We start from the raw sequence: 24,805 nt of genomic DNA on the forward strand, positions 1-24,805 counted from the left end.
CTAACATTCAATAAGTTGCTGTTCTTAGAACTATTTTTCCCGGTGTCCAACTCAAAAAACTGTTTCATCTCCATAGTTGTAAGTTTTGTTTAATTGATGTCATATAATCCTGTATTTAATAATACTAATATCAAACAGTAGTAAAAATAATCTATTATGGTAAATACACTTGTTTATAACAAAAGACTAAGCAAAATTAATGAAGTTGCAGTATTCAGTATTCACTAAATAGGAAGTGCCGTAAAAGTTACATAGCCACATTCAACTGTCTGGTATAATATGTAAACGTAGCTCTTATTCTGTTAACATTAAAGTCTATATTGTAACATGTTATTCAATAGGGCGCAGCTGAGCCGATTACGAACACATTAGTGGATTAGTTTTCTATTTTACTCCGACCGGTGTGCAAGGCTCTCTAATCCATTTTCTACTTGAACACATTTACAAAGTATAAGCTTATTTTATCGTAAGATGTTGTACCATACTTCATTTATTAGACAATATTATGATTTTAGCGTTTAAACTACTGCGAGTGATTTCCATTCTAAATAATATCTGTCCCGGCTGTACTCACGTGTTTAGTCGACGTTAGCCCGACTAGTTCCGAACTCATCCGGGGTCCTTTTTCAAGTGAGTCCGTTCGCGCACGCGCCGCGGTTTTGACTGCGGGCCACGCGTGCCGCTGCCTAACGACTAAACACGTGAGTACAGCCGGGACAGATATTATTTAGAATATTATGATTAATGAACACAAAGATGTAAGTACATATATATAGTACCTACGCGACAGGTCGAGCTGGCAATCGGGGAGGGAACCCCCTGCACAGTGCACACCCACACAGCCCCCGCGGTAACCCGTTGCGGGCGAGCTTTGGTGACGTGTGGGTGTGCGGGGCGTCCTCCGCCTAATACCCCGATTGTCACCTCAACCTGTCGCAGACTATAATAATACGAGTTTGTTTTACCAATAAAATAAATGAAGATTTGAGTAAGTAGATAACGGATCTAGGTATTATTTTATTTTGATAAAGAACACAGTGATAAGTATTGTTCAATACGCGTTTTACAAATTATTTCTACGAGTATTCTTTTTTTAATTAACAGATTGCTAACATTTAGGAACTAATAAACGATTGGAACTGGCTACTTATTCTAATAATTATAATATAAATAATACCTCAATAATTATTACATATAAATAAAAAGAAAAACGCTGACGAAAACCAGAAAACTGAAATTTTGCATAGAGATTCCTTTTATAATGTAGACAAGAGAGAAAGAGAGAATAAGAAGGATTTATGAACCTATTCGCTGAGCGAAGCCTTCTTGTGTAGAAGTTTTATGAGCTTTAAGATACAATTTTCTTCAAGGATTCTCTGCTCATCGAAGTTAGACACTACTTCTTTGTTATTTTAAAGTACCTACTCTGACAGAGTAGGAATGAAAATTTTATACCACCTACATTTATGGAAGGAGTTTTCGTCGGCATAATTTTATTTTGATTTGTTGACTTGCACCTTCCGCAAGCTGCCCTGATGCTTTTAATTTTTCGATGATAATGTGCTCTATTCAAAGATTTCTTTATAAACAGGTCCACACAGCAGTCCAGCAGACGGGCTTCAAGCGTGTGAAACGCGGGTTCCGTCCGCTCCACCTTCCTGAGACATTGCCGCCAGTCTCCGAACCGCGGGACCCCTATTTCCCCCTACAGTGGTACTTGAAGAATACCGGCCAAAATGGTGGGAAGCCGAAGTTAGACTTGAATGTAGAAGCAGCCTGGGCGCAGGGGTATACCGGCGTTAATGTGACGACGGCTATAATGGATGATGGTAAGACTTGTCGAGAACTTGCCTTGTGTAATTTTTTTTTAATTTATAGATTAGCGCTTGGCTGCAATCAGACGTGCTGGCAAGTGACGATGCAGCCTAAATTGGAGCGCGCTTGTTTAGAATATGCCTGTTGATTTGAAGGCAACCATATTAAAATTGGAGGAAAAATTGATGCCGGAAGGGCAGGAAATATGGAACGTTCCATATCCTACCAAATTTTCAAGTTAAACGACGTGATATTGATGAGATGGTAAACTTTTAGGATCCCTATAAACCCCTTGTTTAAATTATCTTCAAAACCAACCTTGCCTTATTTAAAACATCGTTTTTTCTTGCAGGTGTTGACTACATGCATCCCGATTTAAAATATAACTATGTAAGTGAATTTCGAATGTTATTCATCATCATCAACCCATCACCGGCCCACTACTGAGCGCATGTCTCCTCTTAGAATGAAGGAGATAGATTTTGGTCATAGTTTACACACCTTTGCGAATATGAAGATATTAGGCATGTAGGTTCTTCACGATGTTTTCCTTCACAGTTAAAACAAGTGATATTGAATTTCTTAAAATGCACGTAATTCTGAAAACTTAAAGGTGTGAGCCCAGAATGGAACTTCCGACCCCTTGAATAGGAAGCCGATGTCTTAACCACAAGGCTTATACTAATATATTACGTATGATGTAGGAAGCTTTACGCAATAATTCGATTATGATGTAGGACTATAATAGCAGTAATATTATGGCGATTACGGTAATTATAGTAATTATAGGCTGGTCTGTGGTCAAGGAACGTATATTGTACGGAGTAGATTGGTACGTTGACCCGAATTATGTGGCGCTAATAAACTTTCGGATAAAATAAGTATTTCTGAATTCGCTTTGGTAATGAGTTGTTTCTTTATCTACGCATGCGACTGTCACTATGAGTGCTCTGAATTAGAGGTGTCAAATACAGGTTCATGTGTGTATCACAATATTATCACGTGTTACAGACAAATATTTAATAATTATTAACGTTACATTATTTTGTTACACAAAAAAAATTGCTTGAACCGTGAGGCGCAAGCAGAAAAATGGGTGCAATCGATTTTCGACCTTATTGACATACGTCAGAAAACAGCATTTTAGCAATCTATGAATTATACTGAGCAAGAATATGACAAAAAACAACTTTCTCATAACCGTCAATAAGGTCGAGATTTGCTTGCACCGATTTCACCATGAGGCGCAAGCAGATAAATGGGTGCAAGCGATTTCCGACCTTATTGACATAGGGAACAACATTTTAACAATCTATGAATGATACCTACTGAACAAGAATATGACAAAAAACAACTTTATCATAACCGTCAATAAGGTCGAGAACTAGGGTATAGCTTGTATTTAACTCGATTGATTTAAATTTTAAATTTTACTCTTAATAGGTACCCAATGCATACCTTCGCGACAGGTCGAAATGGCAATCGGGGAGGGAATGCCCCGCACACCCGCACGGCCCCTGTGCTAACCCAGTGCGGGCGAGCGAGGGTGACGTGCGGGTGTGCGGGGTGTCACCCCCGCCTCATACCCCGATTGCCATCTCAACCTGTCGCGGAATACAGTACCTACCTATGTATGTAAAAATAAAAACAAGTAGAACGATAAAGCAATGTCAAGTAGATACCTACAATACAATAGGTAGGTAAGTTTACCTAGTTACCTATAAAAAAATCTTTTTAGTAGGTAACTACTATATTTATTATCATACATTTCTACATATTTATTATCATACGAATTATAAAATGATGATGATGATTTCTAAAAAGAACAATACCACTTCACGTACCTAACCTATAATACTTAAATGTATGATAATACCTACACTTTGAAAAACATTTTCTCATACGATTTATAAAATGACGCAAGTATTTCCAAAAAGAACAAATCTACTATAATAGGTATTATTAACGCGCGACACAAATCTATCACAACACAAAAATGTACCTAATCTACATTATTTTGCCTAATCTACATTACAATTATTCGCATTAAATATTTATCGACACTCAAGTTCACAAATAAATAAAACTGCATTCAAAATTTATTACGAAACAAACAAAATGATAAAAAAAGATTCCGACGAATTGAGAACCTCCTCCTTTTTTTGAAGTCGGTTAAAAATACAAGCCGCATACTCGTATCATCACAGTCAACATGTAACAGGCCAATACGAAAATTCGATGTAATAATTATTCACCGTCGAATCGCGACGATATTTGTATTCAGCTGTACCTACCTAATATATTTTATTCTAATATCGTCGCTCGGTCGCGCCGCGCGCGGCGTATCAAAGATCGAACGCCTGAGTTATTTTTTAGGAAGGATTTTCTCAAATTTTCACTACTTATTATATATTGTATTCAATTTTGTTTTAATCTAAAAACGAATATCTTGAATACATTTATATATTTAATAAATTTATTAGGTACATTATTTTTTGACACCTCTACTCTGAATAATATCTACCTTAACTTTTTTTTAATTGAAAATTAAAATTGAAAATAAAGCTTAAAGCTAGTCTTATCTAATTACTATACAAATCATTCATCACCTTTACTTAGATAATATACAAAGTGATAAATGATCTAGTTATGTGTCAGCTGAAAAACCACGTCAGCAATTCCGGTGGAACTGGAAATGTAAAAACCGCAAATATTTTACGCTGTTTCCAATTTCTGTTCGATATATTTGAGTGGAATTTTGTTAACGTTTTTTTCGCTAGACCATATATTTACCCAAATAAACCTTACTTTTTAAAGAGGCCGTAGCTTCAGCATCTAAATGCGGAACCATATCCAAGGTGATCATTTAGATAACCTTTGTTTATTTTTTTTTTTTTTTTTTTTTTTTTTTTTTTTTTTTTTTTTTTTTTTAATACAATAAAACTTAAAGCTAGCCTTATCTAATTACTATATAAATCATGAACGCGTGGAATGGTGCCAAGAATACTGGCTGCATTTCCGCGCTGGACAGCCAGGCTGATCCGCTGCGCAAAAAATGAGCCAGCCCTTCTGTCACCAGTTGAGGCTATTAACCTTTGTTATATTTTTAGATTTATTAGTGCTACGATTACAGCATTTCGTAGAACTTTCAGTGAATTATTGAGTAATTAGGATAACTGAAGGTTTTTCTTTCCTGTAGGTATTATTATCAATCAATATCATCAATATACTTATAATAAAACTGTAACAGGTCAAATTCTGTACATTGAAGATATTTAGAAATTTTTTTTTCGAGGGCACTCTATAATCGATACTGCCCCCCCAATTGTGTAAGAATAACCATTTCATGGCTATCGCAATCGTCAAGAAATTCTGCCATTTGATTGGTTGATTCGCTGTTTACATTTTTTCACAGCCAATCAAAAGGCCGAATTCTTGACGATTGCGATTGTCTGTCTGTCTGTCTGTCTGTCTGTCGGTCTGTATCACGGCCGCGCATCACGCTGAAACTACTGATTGGATTCCAATGAAACTTGGTACAATTGCTGCAAAGTACTGAAGTCCTAAATCGTGGGGATTTTAGAATTTCTGATAGTGAATTGATATTTAAAAAAAAAAAAAATTGAATCGACTGTTAGGCGGAACGAAGTTCGCTGGGTCAGCTAGTATATAATATTTATAAAGACATGCGTAATAAATTCAAAATCTACCAAAATAATAACATAAGGCCGTAGAGTGAACGTAATAATTGCAAAAAAATCCGAAAAACTTCCATTTAAATTTTCATCTAAATTATACTCCAACCTTAATAATTTTCCTGAATCCCTAAAAGACCTACCGCTACAGCACAGATTATTTCTCCCCCGAATTTTAAATGAAAATGCTTTATTCATCGCCCTCGCTATTAAGAGAGTAAGAGCTCCTCAAAGGTGTTATTTAACAGGTAAATTCCTTATTTTAAGAGCCATTTCCTTAAGATAAAAGAAATAGTAATTGTTGCCTAAATTGCCCGACTTATTTAGAAGAAGTCTTTTACAAAGATAGCTGTTATAAGTAGTTGATATTTTATGCGCTACTTTACACTGACGCAATGTCGCTTGTTTACCGGTCTTTTCTCAGATATATACTTTGGAGAGTGTGCTCAGGAACTTCACAACCTTATTGCTACTTCACCTTTCTTCTTCCTCAGAAAACCATGAACCTTTGGTTTTAAAGATTTTTGGATAACGTTTCTGATTCGAACCGCTAAGAAAGAACAAACGGCCTTTCGGCGTCCGTGTTTCCTGCCACATATTATAACCTAAAAACCTTCAAAGCAAGAGGCATCTTCTAGGCAAGCACAGTCCAACCTAGACTTCATCATTGCTATTTATTAAGCACGATTATCGTCAAGCGCAAGTCTATCTCGCTATAAAAAACCTATCCGCCAACCTTTAATTTAAAAATGGCACCCAATAATGATGACGACCATCACGATTATACGATCTAGCACTATCCCCCAATGCACGATGCATTGGGGGATAGTGCTAATATAGTCAAATATACGGCATATATTTGACTATCATCTTACCACACGATAAAACTTGGGATTCAATTATAGTTAGGGAGGCGAATAGGGGAATTTTCGGTAATACTCGAGCGTGGCAGTTTAAGATATGAGAGATACCTTAGACCTAATAGAACAACCTTGTAAAGTATTTAGCTCTATATGTAGTGACGCGCGCCTAGGATAGACGATCAGATTAGTAAAAAAAAATCGATAGTCTGAAATACTCGAGCGCGTCAGATTAAGATATTGGGGGTTGATTTTAGTGTTCTAAGACTAAATTTAACTAATCTGACGATAAGTCCTTGACGCCGCCGAGTTATAGGGTCGCGAACTTGTAAAAAAAAAACGTTAATCCGGCATTCTCGAGCGCGATTTTTTTATTTTTTATTGTGAAGAATATAATCTAAAACTTACTAAAAATACAAAATCTGCCGGTTTCCGCATGACCGGAAGTGTGGAGGAGCCATTTCGTCTTCCGAAAAACGCGTTGCGGCATATAAGTCGCGAACGATACATTTTACCAAAAAAAAGTTTAAATAAACAAAAAAGGTAATTTTATTTCACACAAAAAAGGTCTCTTTACATTTTTGTCCAAAGTTAAAACTTTTTGACTTGAAGCAGAAGACGATGAATTGTATTGAGCAAAAATGTAAAGGTCATACATAACAATACAATTGTAATACTATTTTTATATCATTTCATTTTTTTATACAATAAATAATACAATTCGTACTACATTTCATCTACATTTACGTTGGTTGTATCTATCGCTTTATTGTCATTCTTAAATTCCCCGTTTTATCAAGGAGAAAGAAAGGAAAAAAGAAACCAAAAAACCTTTTTCGGTCAGATTAAGAGAACCCACCAACATTTTTGTCAGATTAAGAAAATATGCTTTCAGGATACCGAGATAAACCTCCCCTATGAAAATCTGACGCGCTCGAGTATTTCGAAAAAACTTTTTTTTTGCATTTTCGAAAATCTGACGCGCTCGAGTAATTTTTTTTTTTTGCATTTTTGACTACTTTATATGCCTACCCCCACCACGCAAACCGGCAGATTAGTATACCGTTGTTATCAGAGGCACACGGGGCATACGTAGTATGAATATCTGACGCGCTCGAGAATGCCCAAGTAACTGTTTTTTTTAAACATTTTTGAAAAACCGTACACGCCAAACCCACCGCTAAAATGGTTTTTACCATACGAGCTTTTCTTCTCGAAATTATTTTATCTTTCGATTTTGATAGGTCTCGACGGCGCCGCTGAATTATGCCATTTAGCTACCTCGCCTCCCTAACTATTACAAACATTTCAAGGCGGGAGTTGACGCGGTTTCGTAGAGCATCGTAGCAACGACCTACGCTCGTAGCAGCAATTAATTCAAACCGCGCCCGATAGAAAACTTTCAAACGGTGTCTTGTGTTCTATAGTAAAAACAGGAACCCTGTTCAGTCCGTCTATTTGTCTGTTCATCTGTTCGTCTGTCCGTCTATGTGTCATACCAATTTTAAAAACAAAACAAGAGCTGGAAGGTTGTTTTAACACAGACATTTTAATTTTGAAAAAATATCCGAGTAGGTAGGTACTACTATGAAAGCTAACAGTTTGTAAGATGGTTTTTCTGTATAACCTGAGTATAGCAATCTAGACCTACCTGTTGGACTGCCGTGCCAATTATAAAAAAAATAAAAATCTTGAGTCTCAAACTTACTAATCTTAAAGAAGATTTCACTGTAGGTAAGTACCTCCTTTTTGAAAAACGTTTTGATCTGTGAAAATCACTGCACATTTTTGATGACCTGGATCAAACGATAACACTGATAACTTGGAAATAGAGTTGGATCGTATGCGTTGTATGCTCAATATAATATTTCCTCCAAGATTTTCCTTAATAAATAGGTTTAGTAACTTATTTACCTCAACCGATGTATAAACCCAATATTATGGTCGTAAGCTTGTTACATTCGTAGCTAGAAACGAGTTTATTTGAAAGACGAAGAAATTCTCAATTCTCGTAGAGAATTCCGTAAATAAATACATTTAGAAAAGGCGATCCAATTCATTCAATTCATACGGAGTTCACGGGCATCGCACTCCATTTACCCATTCCTCTAACTCGACATAATATTTCATTTTACTTATTACTAGATGATACCCGCGACTTCATCCAATTTAATTTTTTTAATTTAAAATTTTCTTTGAATTTCCGTGATGAAAAATAGCCCACTGCCGTCTCCAGGACGCAAGCTATCTCTGTACCAAGACGATGATGTCGGCGACTTCGTCCAAGTGGTTTCATAAGAATCCCATGGGAACTTTTCCGGGACTAAAAGTAGTTTAAGTCCTTCCCTGGGATGCAAACTATCTCTGTAACAAATTTCATCAAAAAAGGATTTAAGTACATAATAATTGAGCCCGTGTAACTTTGAAACCAGATATTTTACGAAAATGTAGCAAGTACTACGTAGCTTTCTAAAATGTATCTACTTACAGTAGTTAATGTTCCAGTGACACCCAAACTACGTTTATATGGAGAGCACTGGGGAGCGCGCTGGGGAAACTCCTCCTAAATATGTCTACCTTAACTAGGTATCTACTAAACTGCTCATATATGTAATTAGTGATGTTTGTTTCAGAATGCCGAAGCGTCGTATGATTTTAGCAGTAATGACCCGTTTCCATATCCTCGATATACAGACGACTGGTTCAACAGGTCAGTGCTATTTATCTAAACATAAAGTACTTCAGTTTTGTGTATCCACTGGTCTTTGCTTGTAGATCTATGATGTTACTTGATGACTTCAATGATGTCTTATAAGTGGAATGTAGTTTCAGGAATTTATAATAGTCGGTACATAGGTATTGAAAGTATTTAGCGATCCAGTACGATTCCGGACAAACTGCCATACCTACCATACCTTCTTTTCTGCGGGCTAGAGCACGTTCATCTCATTGCATTGTCAAGCGCAGACTTGCATTCGAATAAACAATAATTTCAAATTACTAAATCATTTATATATTACGGTGACTTTTTTCGTAGGTAAGTAACAAATGAATTAATCTGGATTTCCATCAGATTTTGGACGTAGATCAAGATAGTGTCAGTCACCCCACCAACGGAGATGTTTTCTATATATCTAAAGTTTTATTTAATCGATTGCCCAATATCTGGGCATTAAATAGTTTTAAGTTACGTAATACAGTACGCGGCAGAAAATATTTAACATCGACCTTCTATATGTAATACAAGTTTTGATGAATAAATATTCATTTAATTTAAAATCTAACATTGTGTATATAGTGTCTATACGATTCCCGTCCTTCACCCCAGGGTAGCCAATAAAAATATTAATGAACGTATATTAATTTTGTAACTGTCGGTTGACCTTTCATCTCAGTGGCAAGACCAATTAGAAATAATTGCCACTTATTTCTCTCATCTTCATCCTTATAATTAAAAAACTTGAGTGTTCTTCGATATCCTTCAGAGTTAAACTGTTTACAACCTTGTTACGTTTGAGTGGAGGATTCGATGGATACTGATAGATAATTTCACTGATTCTATCTCCCTAGGAGGATTAAAAAGGTAGAAAGAGTTGAACCCAGGAAAGTGAAACGTTCCTTAAGATATGTGGGAGAACAGGGATTGAAGATAATGGAATTAAGAAGAGAATGTACATGGACATTACACCCTACCAGTTACCAGTACCAGTACCCTAGAAGTTTAGATAGATGTAGATTTTATATAAACTTAGATCTATTTATTATCAAAAGACAAACAAAAGCAATTAATTACATAGTTCAAATTGAACAATAAAAGCCTAGTTTGAATTCCCTTAACGTGTTGGAACTAATGGACATTTACTTCGACTAGAGCCTGACTAATATTTATTGTGTTAGCAACTACGTGAGATCTAACTCAATTTTATTGCTTTTACAAATTAGTTAATTGTTTCTCATTGACTGTAATTTCTACAATTGTTTTAAGACTTGAAAGATGGAAGAAGCGTTCTGATAGGTTTTTTGCAAGATTAAATTTTAATATAGGTCTCTGCACTCGACTCACATTATAGTCTGACGATATGGTCCGACTCCGTGAATACGTTACGAAAACTACTCGTTAAATATATTTTTGAATTGAACTGAATAAAATTGCACTGCAAAACAGAATATCTACTTCCGTTCCTACCTACCTACCTACCTACTTACCTACCTACCTATACTTGTAAAACTAACTGGACGGTTAAAACATTAAAATTTATATACTTACCTAACCTACTTATTTTGAAAATTTTGACCGGAGAAAGCAATTTATTATCGACATACTTGTAGGTCCCAAACCAATATCTATTTTCCATTTTTGGACCGATGTCCAGCAGCTTTGCGTAACGCCGGACACAGAGATGTAAAATAGTTATGAAGAAAAATAGAAATGAAAACTATTTATTACTTAGACGAAATTTTATTCTTCACGAAATTTACATGGAACCAACTTGACAGTGTACAACCCTTGTAAAATGATTTCTGATAATTTTACAAAGGTTGTACTGTCAAGTTGGTTCCATGTAAATTTCGTAAAGATCTAAGTAGTGAATAGTTTCGGAGATAGAGAACGGCATTCCATTTGGGTAACAGGAAATTAATCGCGATTAGTGGATGCGCTTCGATCGGTCAATTATTGCGTTGCCACATAACAAAACTCTACTGTATGCAGTTTAAATATTGTATTCACGATCACGTTCAACCGCAACGATTGATGGTTCTGCATGCCGAAAGCAAATTGCACCCTAATGGCGTTGTGGTCTCATGCTCTCGCCAGCGGTTATTTTAACAATACCAAAATACCACGCTGGGGATATTTTGTTGGATGAAAGTATATCCATCTCTGTATAGTCCATACTTCCATTTTAATATTAAATATAAAGTGTGTCTATCTGTCTGTCTATAAAGTGTGTATATCTGTGTAGATCTCTTATAGACATAAGTGCTTCCCTGTCCACTTTTACTTTATTTTTCTCTTTATTGTAAATCTTTCTGGTACAAATAAATAAACATGTAGGTTTTGATCCTGTGGGAATCTTTGACTTTCCGGTATAAAAAGTACCTTATATGTTAAGTGAGCGTACAGGAGGCCGTCGCGTCGTTTCAATCAATATATACCCACATCCTGGACGAAGGTCTCTTAGAAAGTGAGAAGACGGTTTTCTGTCGCTTGTGTCTAGCGGCTCCCAGCATCTAACTTGAAATAATCTGCCTTGAAAAAGCTGCATTTTTCGGTGCGGGGTCGCCATTCAAACCTCAACCCGAAAAATGATAAACATTTGAAACGTACCAAAAAAATTAAAACTTTTTGTAGAATTTCAGAAATTACATAACTCGATCTCATTCCACTCGGTTTGTCTTAAATTTCATCTAAACTTCGCTTTCCACGCTAATTAGAATTTCGTCTATGGAATATAATGTTGAATTGCGTAATGTGAAATTAGTTTGTACTTAGTTTAACTTTGCTTGTTAATTTATTATTATGTTCACTGTGTTCACTTCAGACATGTACAAAAATAAGTTTAATTTTTTATTAGGACAGCATTTAAAAAGATTTTTCTTATATTAGGTTGTATGATGTATCTATTGTTCGTATATGTTGTCCATCAAAATTGGTATCAGATTTTTCAGCTAACTACTTTCAATTATTGTCCGAATGAGCAGACACGTATGGTTTGGATGACAATAGGTCGTCTCTCATGATTGAGGTGGGAAGGCGGACACTGGAACTTTTGCCAGCATAATAATGTAGCAGGACAGTCGAATTTGAACCCATTTGCTTTGTTTTCATAAATACTTTTCGCAAAATATAATGACAAGAGCCAGCATGAGCCTGATGATGGAGATGGAAGGCAAGCACTGGTACTTTCTAATGGTAGGTATGTGATAAGATGGTAGAAGTTAATTTCAATACATTTTTTATATTTCCATTAAAGAAAAAGTTGTCTATCTAGTGGAAAATTTAGAGTGTATTAGTGGGTATGATGTATAGAGACGAGATAAGATTAGATTACAAAATCTCTTTTGTGATTTTCAATTATATTTACTATTATTGTCAGCTGATAACACTGAAAGCTATTGATCCGAATTTTTGTATATTGGGAGTTGAGACACGAAAAATCTCAATAAAAAGGCCCACGCGTAGGTACGATCATACGATGTTATATCTTCACTTAAAAGATTTGGGCTCTTCGTTTTTACTTTTCTAGTTTTCCCGACTTTTTCGTCGGTAGTAAAGGAACCTCTATTATATTGGTGAAAACTTGCATATAATCCGTTCACCTTATGATGCATCAAGCAGACAGACGTTGGCTGACTTTACCTTGTAAATAATACCTGATAAAAAAGCTACAGCTACAGCTGCAGACGTGTCATACATTACTACACTTTATGGTGGATTATTGAGGCACTTCTAGGTATACTACCACCTGCGCGTTTAAACTGAAATGACAAAATAATAGAAATACAGGAATACACATTTGTTATGAGAGGCACAACACAGAAAAAGTTCCAGCTCAATATTGTGATTAATTGCAGTTTGCCTTTACACAAGAGTATAATATTGCGTAGAAGGATAGGAGTGTTCAGTGTAGTGATGTTTTTTAAAAGATGCTTATAAATAATTTTGTCCGTAGCCACGGGACGAGGTGTGCGGGCGAGGTGGCGGCGGCGCGAGACAACGGGGTTTGTGGAGTCGGGGTTGCCTACCACTCCAAAGTAGCAGGTAATGCGTACACACACACACCACACACACACCCCACACACACACACACACACACACACACACACACACACACACACACACACACACACACACACACACACACACACACACACACACACACATATATATATATATATATATATCATATACTTACCTACTAGCTATATACCTACATGCGAAATTGTGAACGGCGAACGCACACAGTGTGACCATTGTGACTTTTTGCCGTATTACTATTGGTGTCGCATCCCGATGTCCTAGTGAATTGTCTTTGCACCTGTATCCACGTGTTTATTGCAGGCTTAAATAACAGACCTTTAGGTTGCCTGTCCACGATACCTATCCACTTAAGTGGAAATGTGTTCAGACAATCAGATTATCATGATCACCAGATCGTGTCATTTTTCAAAAAACTGATAGGTCACGTCTCCGTCCCACTCCACTTCAGTTGACAAGTACTCTTTTTGGTGAAAAACACCGATGTCAACTATTTCAAAATTAAATTCATAACTAAGTACAAACTCCAACTAAAATAACTTTCTTTCGTTCTATAGATACAAGCGGACACTCATTAGTACATCTGCCCCAGAGAAGAACCTAATAGAAAATATATCATGAATAATTCAGATACAATTTCACTCCAGGCTTTCAAACTAATTACATCGAGCTTATCAAAGAACTCTAACATCTAAGTCGTATAATATCCTATTACAGGACGAATAAAATATAATTACCTCTGCACCTACGACTATTCATACTTAGGGAATCTGTTCAATCACCTAGGTACGTAATTCCAAAAGAAGTAGGTATCTACTGGTTATAATTATAACGTAAATATATTATTATGTTGATGGAATTATACGTATAATTGTGAGTATGTAGGTAATAGGTATGTGTATCGGTGGGCTCTAATTAAAGTACGATAGCTTCGTCTCTCAATTTTATTATGACAGATATATTATTAAAATGGGGTCTTGGGCTGTAGTAATAAAAAAAAAAGATTCCGACGAATTGAGAACCTCCTTCTTTTTTTTAGTCGGTTAAAAAGAGGTGATTTTTGTATCATCGTCATGATCAACCCATTACCGGCCCACTACTAAGCACGGGTCTCCTTTCAGAGTGGATTAGGCCATAGTCTGCCACGCTGGCCCAATGCGGATTGGCAGTCTTATGCAATTAATGACGTCACAAGGCGTAAATGACAAATATTTTTCAATTTTTTTAACATAAAAAATATTTTCCAGCAGAAATTACTCTATTTTATGTTAAAAATTTTAAAAATATTAGTCGTTTATGCTTTGTGACGTCATTAGTCGATTTCCGTACAGCGTGACGTTAATAATTAATTATGTTAAAAATAAATAAAAATCATGATATTTCATTTTTTTTATTTCATAATAAACTAGATGATGCCCGCGACTTCGTCCGCGTGGATTAAGTCTTTTTTAATCCCGTGAATACTCCTTGATTTTCCGGGATAAAAAGTAGCCTATGTCCTTCCCCGGGATGCAAGCTAGCTCTGTACCAAATTTCGTCACAATCGGTTGAGCGGTTGAGCCGTGAAAAGCTAGCAGACAGACAGACAGACAGACACACTTTCGCATTTATAATATTAGTATGGACTAGCCCCATAAACTACCGCCACTTAGGTACAAGAAAATACTTAATAGGTACCTAACTGATTAGGTCTAAAATCATAGATGGCTAAATTGGCGATATTTGTGGTGGTCTTTTGATTATTATAGATAACAATTTTACGAAGACATTATACATATTATTATGTATTCGCACCGCGCACGTATGACGTGCATTTCGTAACAACCCACGTAACAGATACATTAAGTTTACCATATTAGATGCCTCTACAGTCTACATCCCTGAAAGTGACAAGTCCATTTCAGTACAACATTATACCAGTACGCTTACCCTTTTTATTATATTTATCCAGCAATTGTTTGAATAATGTCCTCCTAATACGTATCCCATATTGTATTATTGAGCCCACATTAAACCTTTTTACGATGCCATCTGACGTAATAGAGATAAAACTGAACAAATACGCGCAGAAAAACACTTTACGACAGCAAATGAATGTGTGATTATTCATTCAAGGTGTGAAATTTATTTTCAGTACTTAGATTCACTTACATTATGTATGTAGCCTATCTGTACCTACAGTCAAAACAATGAGTACTAAATAATTATTACAAGTCCTTAATAAAAACAGGACTTCCTTTTATAGGTATAGTAGGTGTACACTGTACAGTACGCGGCAGAAAGTAATGAAATGAATCGACCTTTAGAACCATTTGTTTATTAGAGACCATTGTCTCTGTCGTTGAGACCGACAAAAAGTCATATAGGTGCGAGTGACAGAGACAACAACAAAGCCGAAATGTCATGTCTAACCGATGTACCTACATTACTTTCTGCAGCGTACCTACTATAGAAGTTTGGGATTTGTGTTATCTATATACAAAAAAAATACGCGCAAAGCCTCCAAAAAAGAGCGAGGTTCTCAATCTCCCTCTTTTTTGGACGTCAGTTAATAAAATATACTAAAGTCACAAGGACGAAGTTGCGGACATCTTCTTGTAATCAATATATTGCTGGCCCTGTACAACTTCAAACGCATACAAATTTTGCAGGAAAAAGGAAGGAATTCAAATAAATCCATGTAAGCGTATCCGGGGCGGATGAGCTAGTCGATCACAAAGACTTATCTATAGCTTAGACTTCAAACAGATATAAATGGCGACGGCGCTCGAATTAATATGGGACGATTTTTCCCCCAGGTATAAGAATGCTGGATCAGCCATACATGACAGATCTGATCGAGGCGAACTCAATGGGACACGAGCCCCATAAGATCCACATTTACAGCGCTTCGTGGGGCCCTACAGACGATGGACGGACGGTTGACGGTCCTCGCAACGCTACCATGAGAGCTATCGTTAGAGGTGTTAATGAGGTTAGTAAAATCTCCTTTTATGAAGTGGGCTTGAAATATTTAGACGAAAAAGAGGTGAAACTGTAAATTAAAACAAAGTCTTTCTTCGTGGATTTAAAAACATTTTTTAATCAGCACCCTCAAAATTCTCGAATTGAACACTTTTTGAAAAAATTTACCATCTTCAATCATAAAATGCACGTCATTTTCATAATCGGCATTGAAACTCACGAAGAAAGTCGGAAATGGCTTCTATTTGCGTTATCTCTCTCTGGTTTAACTTCAACAAAACCGTTGGAAAGCCGGGACGTGGCACGGACGTAGTGGAAATACGCTGCTTTCATATCGTCGCGCGTCCTTTTACCCTTGTGTGTAAATAAAGAGACTTATACTCTTATGTCCGTGACACGTATCTGCTTCAGAAAGGCATACCTACCTAGTACCTGCCCATTTTATTTATAGCGTAGTTCGGCATTCAAAACCGCGAATGTGAAATTTTCGCAAAAAATATGTATTTTTTCTAATGATGACATTCATTAAAATAATGAAATAAAAAAATACGATGAAAGCTGTAAGTATCTACCGCGAGTATTCGCGGTAGTGCTTCCGTGCCCCTCGTTTCAGAATACCGCGAATTCGCCAATACTTGTAAATACCTGTAAAGTGGCCGTTTCACATTTGCATTATTGAATGTTGAACAACGATAGATGCTCTTTCGGTTATATTTATAATACTTATAATTGAAAGGACGTTCTCCTTTTTCACTTATACGTAATAAAGGCAAAAAGGGGATAGGTAGGTACTCTCTTTAATTAAGTCAAAGTAAATTTTGTGTTCAAAGTTATGATCAAAAAGTTACTTTAGATTCAAACAAAAACATAACTTTGCTAAGATATTAAGCTATTTTCGACATTTTAAGGCTTCTTACGAACTTTATCTGTTCTGAAATAGAGAATTCTCCATCTGAAGTGCCTATAGCTGTTTATATGAGAGGTCTGTTATTCTCCGGAGCCGAGAACATTGTTCACTGATAGAATTAACCACAAATCACAAATTTATTACTTGTATTGAACGCTTGCGCGTCCGAAAACGCAAGCAACATCTGTCGAAACAAACGCAGTGTTAAATCGACATCCGGATTCGATCCGAGCTTTATCAATCTGAATTTTATCGGATTTGAATCGGACGCAGTGCGAAAAGAGCCCCAAGAACGAATCACTACCCAAATTATAAATGCGAAAGTGTGTTTGTTGGTTTGTCCTTCAATTACACCGCGTGGATGGATCGACGTGATTTTTTGCATAATAGTCAAAAACCTACAGAGTGACATAGACTACTTTTATCCTGCCAAATAAGAAAGAAAGAAAGCAAATGCATTTATTTGGTAGAAAATAAAAAAAAGAGTTCCCACGTCTTTTTTGAAAATCTAAATCCACGTGAAGTCGCAGGCATCCGGCGGCTAGTATAAAGGAGGAGCCTTAATACTTGGTAAGATAACAAAGCTTTGAAAGCAGCCGCAGAAATTCGTAGCAAGCCCACGCGCGTAGCATACGGCATGCAAGTCTTTGTGTAGGTAATCGTATTTTATACTCGACCTTTAATATACTACCTGTTTTAAAGTATTGGCTTCAGTACGGAATCCACAGGCAAACTCTTTTATGTTTTCACACCAGTTTCACACAATAGGTACAAAATAAACTTCTAACAAAGAACACTAGTGTTTGAAATAGTAAATTGAAATTTTATATATGTGTTTGCTAACCAACTTTAATGGTCGTTTATTTTCCAATAGTAACTATTTGTTTGCCATAAATGCTTGGAAAATACAACGTTAGTGTAGCTCTTTGTGTAGTGTTTAAATAGTATTAATATAATAATCTTTACATAACCAAGTTTAAAGGTCGTTCATTTTCCAATAGTAAGCATGTATTTTCAGCGTTTAACGGCAAAGTGTCCAACGTTTGATGGCACATCGATGTTGATGGCGAAGTTGCACAGAATAAATCGACTTTGCACTCAGCAGCACATGAAATTTGAATAGAAACAAAAGGCTTTTTACTTACTGGTGCCCTTAATTGAAGGACAAACCAACAAAGCAACAAACAAACTCACTTTCGCATTTATAATATGGATATTGAATCAAATAAACTTTCACAAGTATTTGATTCGTCAAATGTCATCAAGGTATTCTAATAACTTGTTACATTGATAAAACTTTGCTGATATAGTATACTAAGTTGTACTACATGAAAAACAGCTCTTTAAACGCTCCTGAAATTAATGATATAAGGAACGATTATTAGGTATACCTTTTTTTTTTCTCCGGTTAGGTGTTTATACTGCGGAGCATGCGAAGTTAGCGTCCGCATTCGCATCGCAACGCGTGTGACACTGCTCTAGAGATACAATTTCTGTAATACTAAATCATACACGCGTTGAGTGTGACACAGTCCCGCTTTGTGTTTGTCTGGGCCTTAATGCCAATAAAATGGCAAACAATAAAATTAATTGCTCGAACATCGTTCTAATGCCTGTAGTTTGTTTAACGACTTTTACCCGTCTAATGTTAGAGATTAATTCAATAATATGAATTGTGCACTATTTTACCTTTTAATTTTAATGTAATTGAGTTTCGAATGTGAATTTCGCATTTATAGTTGGCAACAAAAATAATAAAATTTTATTGTTTTTAGTTAATTGTAACAGTAATCCCATAGAGCAGTTTCTGCTCTATGAGTAATCCTACTAAAATTGTTATCACTATTACCGAAACTAAGAGATTATGCTTAAGTAGAACTAGATAGAATTATAATACCTATAGTCAATTTGAACCCAATTTGTTGCCAAAAATTAACAAGAGTTACAACAGCTACGAATTTCTACGAATGTGCTTTGAACGTTCATGGATTCTATTGGCTTGCGATTATTGCTTGTAAACGTGTTTGTGAATTGAAGCAGTGCTACGGTTCCGGGCTCCTACAGCTTATATTTTGAAACCACGAAAACGACAAGTTGCGCTCGGTTAGTTTCCCTTGCGATTGCTCTCTTGCTGCCGGCAAAGGTTTTCAAAACTTTGCACTCATAGCTTAGGTATACACGTATAACATGGTTTGAACTTTGGGAAAGAATAGGGAAGGGGCCGTGACGTCAACTTGCTTGTATATCGACCTTCATTTTGTCTATCTATGTTTAGTTGTTGTTTATTATTAAACAGGAGATAGGAATATTTAGTCGCAACGTGTTTACCTTAGAATATGGTATTTGCATAATATGTATGAATTTATTTACCTGTAAGCAATTTATAAGAGCTTTGTCCACTTAGTTGAGCTTTCAGACAGATTATTCATTCGTGTGTTAGACTAAGATAGGTTTACTCACTGAAGCTGATAATATAGGAACACCGTACACACGCATATTTTATTCAATATAAATTATAATAAATTATGTTATTAATATATCGGAAAACATAGCACAATAATCATATCATGAAGAAAGTCTTAATCTAATAGCTTTGTATATTTTCACAAGATAAATACTTGCTCTACAGATTTAGGCTGAGATCTATAGAGCGCACTTTGACTTTGCTCAGTTAAAACGAGAGAGATTTATGAGAGAGATATAGCTCTGTCTCGTTTTAACTCTGTCTTAAGTCTAAGCTGAGTCAGAGTGCGCTCTATAGATCTCAGCCTTAGTTATAGCTCGGGTAGTCGACAAAGCTTCTATGAAACTGTAATAATATCATCTACACTAATATTATAAATGCTAAAATCTCTGTCTGCTAACTTTTCACAGCCCATCCATTAAACTGATTTTGACGAAATTTGTTGAGATGGCTTGCGTCCCACGGAAGGACATAGGCTTCTTCATAAGTATGCTGGAAAATTAAAGAGTTTCCACGGGAGTTTCAAAACATACTTCTATTCATATTCTACTTCTACTAAGAGATTGAAGTCGCGGGCGTCACACAGTATCTAAAATAGATAATAGAAAACAAAAATATTAAGCAGTTTAGGTATAGACATGATGTGTCTACATTACTATTATCATAATCCATATTATGTATGAATCGATTCCCATGTAAGTACCTAGAGGGAATATAAATATTTGCCTTTGGAAATTGAGTTTTCGAGCGTTATAAAGTATAAGTATATCTAGTGACATTGTACCTACCTATATTTTATTTTTTATCGTATAAAAACTAGCTACTTCGCTAGCGACTTCGTCCGCGTGGACTACACAAATTTCAAACCCCTAGTTCACCCCCTTTGAGTCCAGTGTTTTGAGATGTGTGTTGATAGATCAGTCAGTCAGTCAGTCAAAATATTATAATATCTTGATAATATAAGCCCATGGAAAGTAATCTGAGCTAACTCCAGAAGCCTTCAGATTTATTTGGTGAGGCGAAAGAAAGTAAACAAGCTTTCTAAAAACTCTCATTTAACGAATATTTTCAGTCTCCCTTGATCTCTTGTAAAAATTTTGCTTTGAAGTTGTATGCTCGCCTTTTTGCGAACTTTAGCATTCCTATAACGTAGCGAAGCTTATTTCCGCCGTCTAAAAGCCAATTTTGTGTTCGAACGTTTGTGATTTCTCGGAGGTAATGAGTCGTATGAATCGATGTTAGCTATGAAATGACTTGTTTGTATAGATTGAGGTCAGATGAATTAAGGTCTGGTTTCGAGGTTTATTAGGTTTGATTGTAAGGCGTTTGTTTTAGATGATTTGTGCCCAAAATGATACAGAAGAGATAGATATACCTATATTTATTTTTAGATTAGATTTATTTTTATGTACCTACATTAAATAATATATAAAATAATATAAAAAATCTAGTGCTTCTATGTTTACAGATCGAAAGATTATTAAGATTGTTTGAATCGAATATCTAGGTATTTTAGCTAATAGCTTTTTCACCAGATTTCATCTTTTTAGGTAAATTCTCATTTAAAGATAATTTCAAATTGCATCTATCACAGATATTTAATTAAAAAGAACTCAATTTTACAAGTGAAAAAAGAAGAGGTGTATTTATATCTAGAGAATTATAGGTATCTACTAAACATTAAAAAACAAGATGTACCTAGCACTTTTATGTAGAATACTCTAAGTTAATGACGGACTGCCCCATCTATAAGTAGGTATGTGTGTTTGTAAATTATTTTTTTCATGAACACATTTTTTTTTGTGATGTATCATGTACCTAACCACAATCACGGTTTTTCATTTACTTGTGCTATATAACCTACCTACCTGTACTTATTGCGTGTAAGTACTATCCAACACACCTAGTTTCTCCTTTCACCAAAGGTTGCCTGGTAGAGATTGCTGTGAGCAATAAGGCCGCCTTTGCATACAATTTCTTTTTTAGTTTTAGTTTCCTTGTTTTTGTCATGTTATGTAATATTTTTTGTGTGCAATAAAGTATTTCTATCTATCTATCTATCTACCTGCCAAATTCTAGGTCAAAACGGGAATTACTCTTTAGGTTTTCTTGACAGACAGACAGATGGACAGACAGACATATAACAAAGTGACCCTTTAAGGGTTCCTTGTTTCCTTTCGAGGTACGGCACCTTAAAAAAGAGCTGATGTTTAAAGGAAAGTTATGAAAATACAACAATGACACTGCCTAAATAAACAGAGGCCAAAACAAACATCGCGTATAAATGATTGCGTTATCTAAACGTATGTTTTTGGAACAATGTAAATGATAAAACAACAAGCTAGGTACTGAAAGTTTTAGATAAAGTGTTTTTGTATTCACGATATGGTATGCTTCACTGGTTTTTTGTCATGAATTAAAACCATACCATAAAACTATACTAAAAAGCTGTGATAGCCTAGTGCCTAGTGGTTAGGATGTCCACCTTCTAATCGGAGGTCGGGAGCTCGATTCCGGGCACGCACCTCTAACTTTTCGGAGTTATGTGCGTTTTAATTAAATAAATATCACTTGCTTTAACGGTGAAGGAAAATATCGTGAGGAAACCTGCATGCCTGAGAGTTCTCCATAACGTTCTCAAAGGTATGTGAAGTCTACTAATCCACACATGGCCAGCGTGGTAGACTATAGCCAAAACCTTTCTCACTCTGAGAGGAGACGCGTGCTCTGTAGTGAGCCGGTGATGGGTTGATTATGATGATGATGATGATACCAAAAAACAGTCAAGTATGAGTCGGACTCACACATGAATGAACATCGTACAAGAAAAAACACATTTTTTTTAATTTACATGGCGACAATTTATTATTTCTTGTAACTCTGTAGAAATTTCGACTCTCTACCTATTTCGGTTGATGAGATACAGTACGCTAACAGACAGACAGATGGACACGAGGCTTAGTAATGGGTCTCGTTGGCAACCTTTGGGTATGGAACCCTAAAACTAAGTATGAAAACTATAGGACTAAACTAAAAATAGTCAAGTGTTTGTACCACCTACTATAAAATACGTTCAAAAATAGCATGGGTATTTAAAATTGCGACAAGGTGCAATAAGTATCTTATTTTAAACGTTACGAGCGTAACCAACCTACCTAATCTATGAAGTATTAGCCTAAACGAAAATATTTTCTAAATTATTCCCTTTTTAAACCCAAGTACGCTTTTAATATGTAAACCTATTAATATTAACTGCTTACATCGTAATTATTGTGAACAATGGCTTATATTTTCAGATTCAACGAAAGTAATTGGTCGAGCGAGCGAATCAACAATTTGCAATAAACTTGTTCGTAAAATAAATAGGCAGGTAATAAACAAGCGAAACCAACCTGATATTTATTCAACGATGTTAATTTAAAATATTGTTTACGGGGATTGTGTACCTTTGAAATTTAAACACTTTTGTTTACGTAAAACCTCGTCGAGCGAAATACACGGCCGCGATTTTCGACAGCCCTGGAGCGCAGAAGGCTCTCTACAAGCATCTACATTTAAGAATATAACAACGAAAATGTTTTTGTATCTTTTAAAATACGCGTATAATGGGTTCAGACCAAGTTCTAACATAAAAGTGGTATTCTCACCTGGAGCGAAGAGTTTATGTTTTAGAAGGGACATATCAAGACAAAATTTAGTTATATAAATATATCAAATCAAATGGTTTATTCAACATAGGTAATAAATAACACTTTTTGAAAGTTAGTTATTGCATTTGTAAGATGAAATAGTGGTGATAATTTTTACGCGAACTTAAAAACTAAAGCTACGAGGGTTCCAAACGCGCCGGTCTGAGAAGAGCCCACAACAAACACAGCTCTCAGCAATAATATTATGTGAACAACCTGATATTTTATTCAACGATGTTATTTTAAAATTTTGTTTACGGGGATTGTGTACCTACCTTAGAAATTTACACACTTGTTTCATCAAACGAATTACACGGGCGCTATTTTCGACAGCCCTGGAGCGTAAAAGGCTCTACATGGATCTATCTTTTAGAAATTAGAATATAACAACGAAATTGGTTTTGTTTCGGTAATATACCTACTACACGTAAATTATTCAACGAAGTTCTAAATTCTAACATGAAGAAGGGATTCTCGCCTGGAGCGAAGAGACGGTGTTTTAGAAGGGTACATGTAAATGAGGTGCCAATGTGGAGTCACAAAACAATATGAAGAGTAGATAGACGGTTCGTGCGGCTAATTGGCACCGGCTCCAAAAAATATTACTATAGAACTACAATAACTCTTGTATACATAATATATTGGGTAATAAATTAAATTATTTTTTACTTTTTAGTGTTTGTGGTTATTGAAGTCGGTTTTTTTTTTGATTTTTTTTTGTTAAATCTATTTCAGAAGACCACAAAAGGTACATTGTTTTCATGTCTTCTAACGCTCTCGATGTACAGAAAGTTCATAGGGATTTTCAACGAAACCGGTAAATCGACGAAACCATAAATTGCTGAAAACCGAATGAAAATCTCTAAAGGAGTTTTTAAGATCAGCGCCTATCTATTAGACATGCAAACGCGGTGGGGGTTCTCTGTTTTATATTAAACACCTAGTGATAAGCGCAAAGATTATGATCACAACCCCCGAGGGCGAGGTCTCATCATGGGTTGAGAGGTCGTAAATTTCCCACGGGTACCAAGCAACCAATTTGTGGAAATCTGGAACTCTGCGGAGGTAAGTATTTATTTTGTAAGAATAAGGCCAGAATATTTCTATGGCGGAGGCACAGGAGGCATGATTGGTTTTGTACGAACATAAGTTAACATAAGTTTTGTACGAACATTTGTAAGAACAGGGGGGATATTTGATAAAGGGAACAAGATTTTAAGAAAAACGTTTTCCTAGTGTTTCGGAAATTCATATCCATACCTATATGATATTATAAATACGAAAGTGTGTTTGTGTGTCTGCTAGTTTTTCACGGTCCATCAGTTTAACTGATATTAACGAAGTTTGGTACAGAGATAGCTAGTATCTTGGGAATGGAAATAGGCTACTTTTTACCGAAAACTTATAAAGAGTTCCCACGAGATTTTAAAAAAAACTTAATCCTGGGTGGATGAAATAGAAGATATCATTTATTTGGCAAAGAGATTTGGAGTGAGCTTGCATCCCGTACATACGGATATTTTTATCTAGAAAAATTGAAAAGTCGCCATGGGATGTTTACAAAACTTAAACCCATGCGGATGCGGTCATCATCTAGTATTTATTAAACTCCACATGTAGCCTTGCATGCCCTATTTCAAGAGTGTTGTTG

General features: G+C 35.8%; 1 protein-coding gene across 1 annotated transcript in view; it reads left to right on the forward strand.

Moving 5' to 3' along the window:
* Nucleotides 1-24,805, forward strand: part of amon (prohormone processing protease amontillado) — a 68,259-nt gene that overhangs the window by 31,954 nt on the left and 11,500 nt on the right. The window contains exons 3-7 of the mRNA XM_034978125.2: nucleotides 1,592-1,829; nucleotides 2,168-2,205; nucleotides 9,004-9,080; nucleotides 13,045-13,133; nucleotides 15,929-16,104. Coding sequence (XP_034834016.1) covers nucleotides 1,592-1,829; nucleotides 2,168-2,205; nucleotides 9,004-9,080; nucleotides 13,045-13,133; nucleotides 15,929-16,104 — 618 coding nt within the window. The remainder of the gene's footprint in view (nucleotides 1-1,591; nucleotides 1,830-2,167; nucleotides 2,206-9,003; nucleotides 9,081-13,044; nucleotides 13,134-15,928; nucleotides 16,105-24,805) is intronic.

The sequence above is a fragment of the Maniola hyperantus genome, chromosome 18 (genome assembly GCF_902806685.2).
Source record: "Maniola hyperantus chromosome 18, iAphHyp1.2, whole genome shotgun sequence".
NCBI classification, from domain to species: domain Eukaryota; kingdom Metazoa; phylum Arthropoda; class Insecta; order Lepidoptera; family Nymphalidae; genus Maniola; species Maniola hyperantus.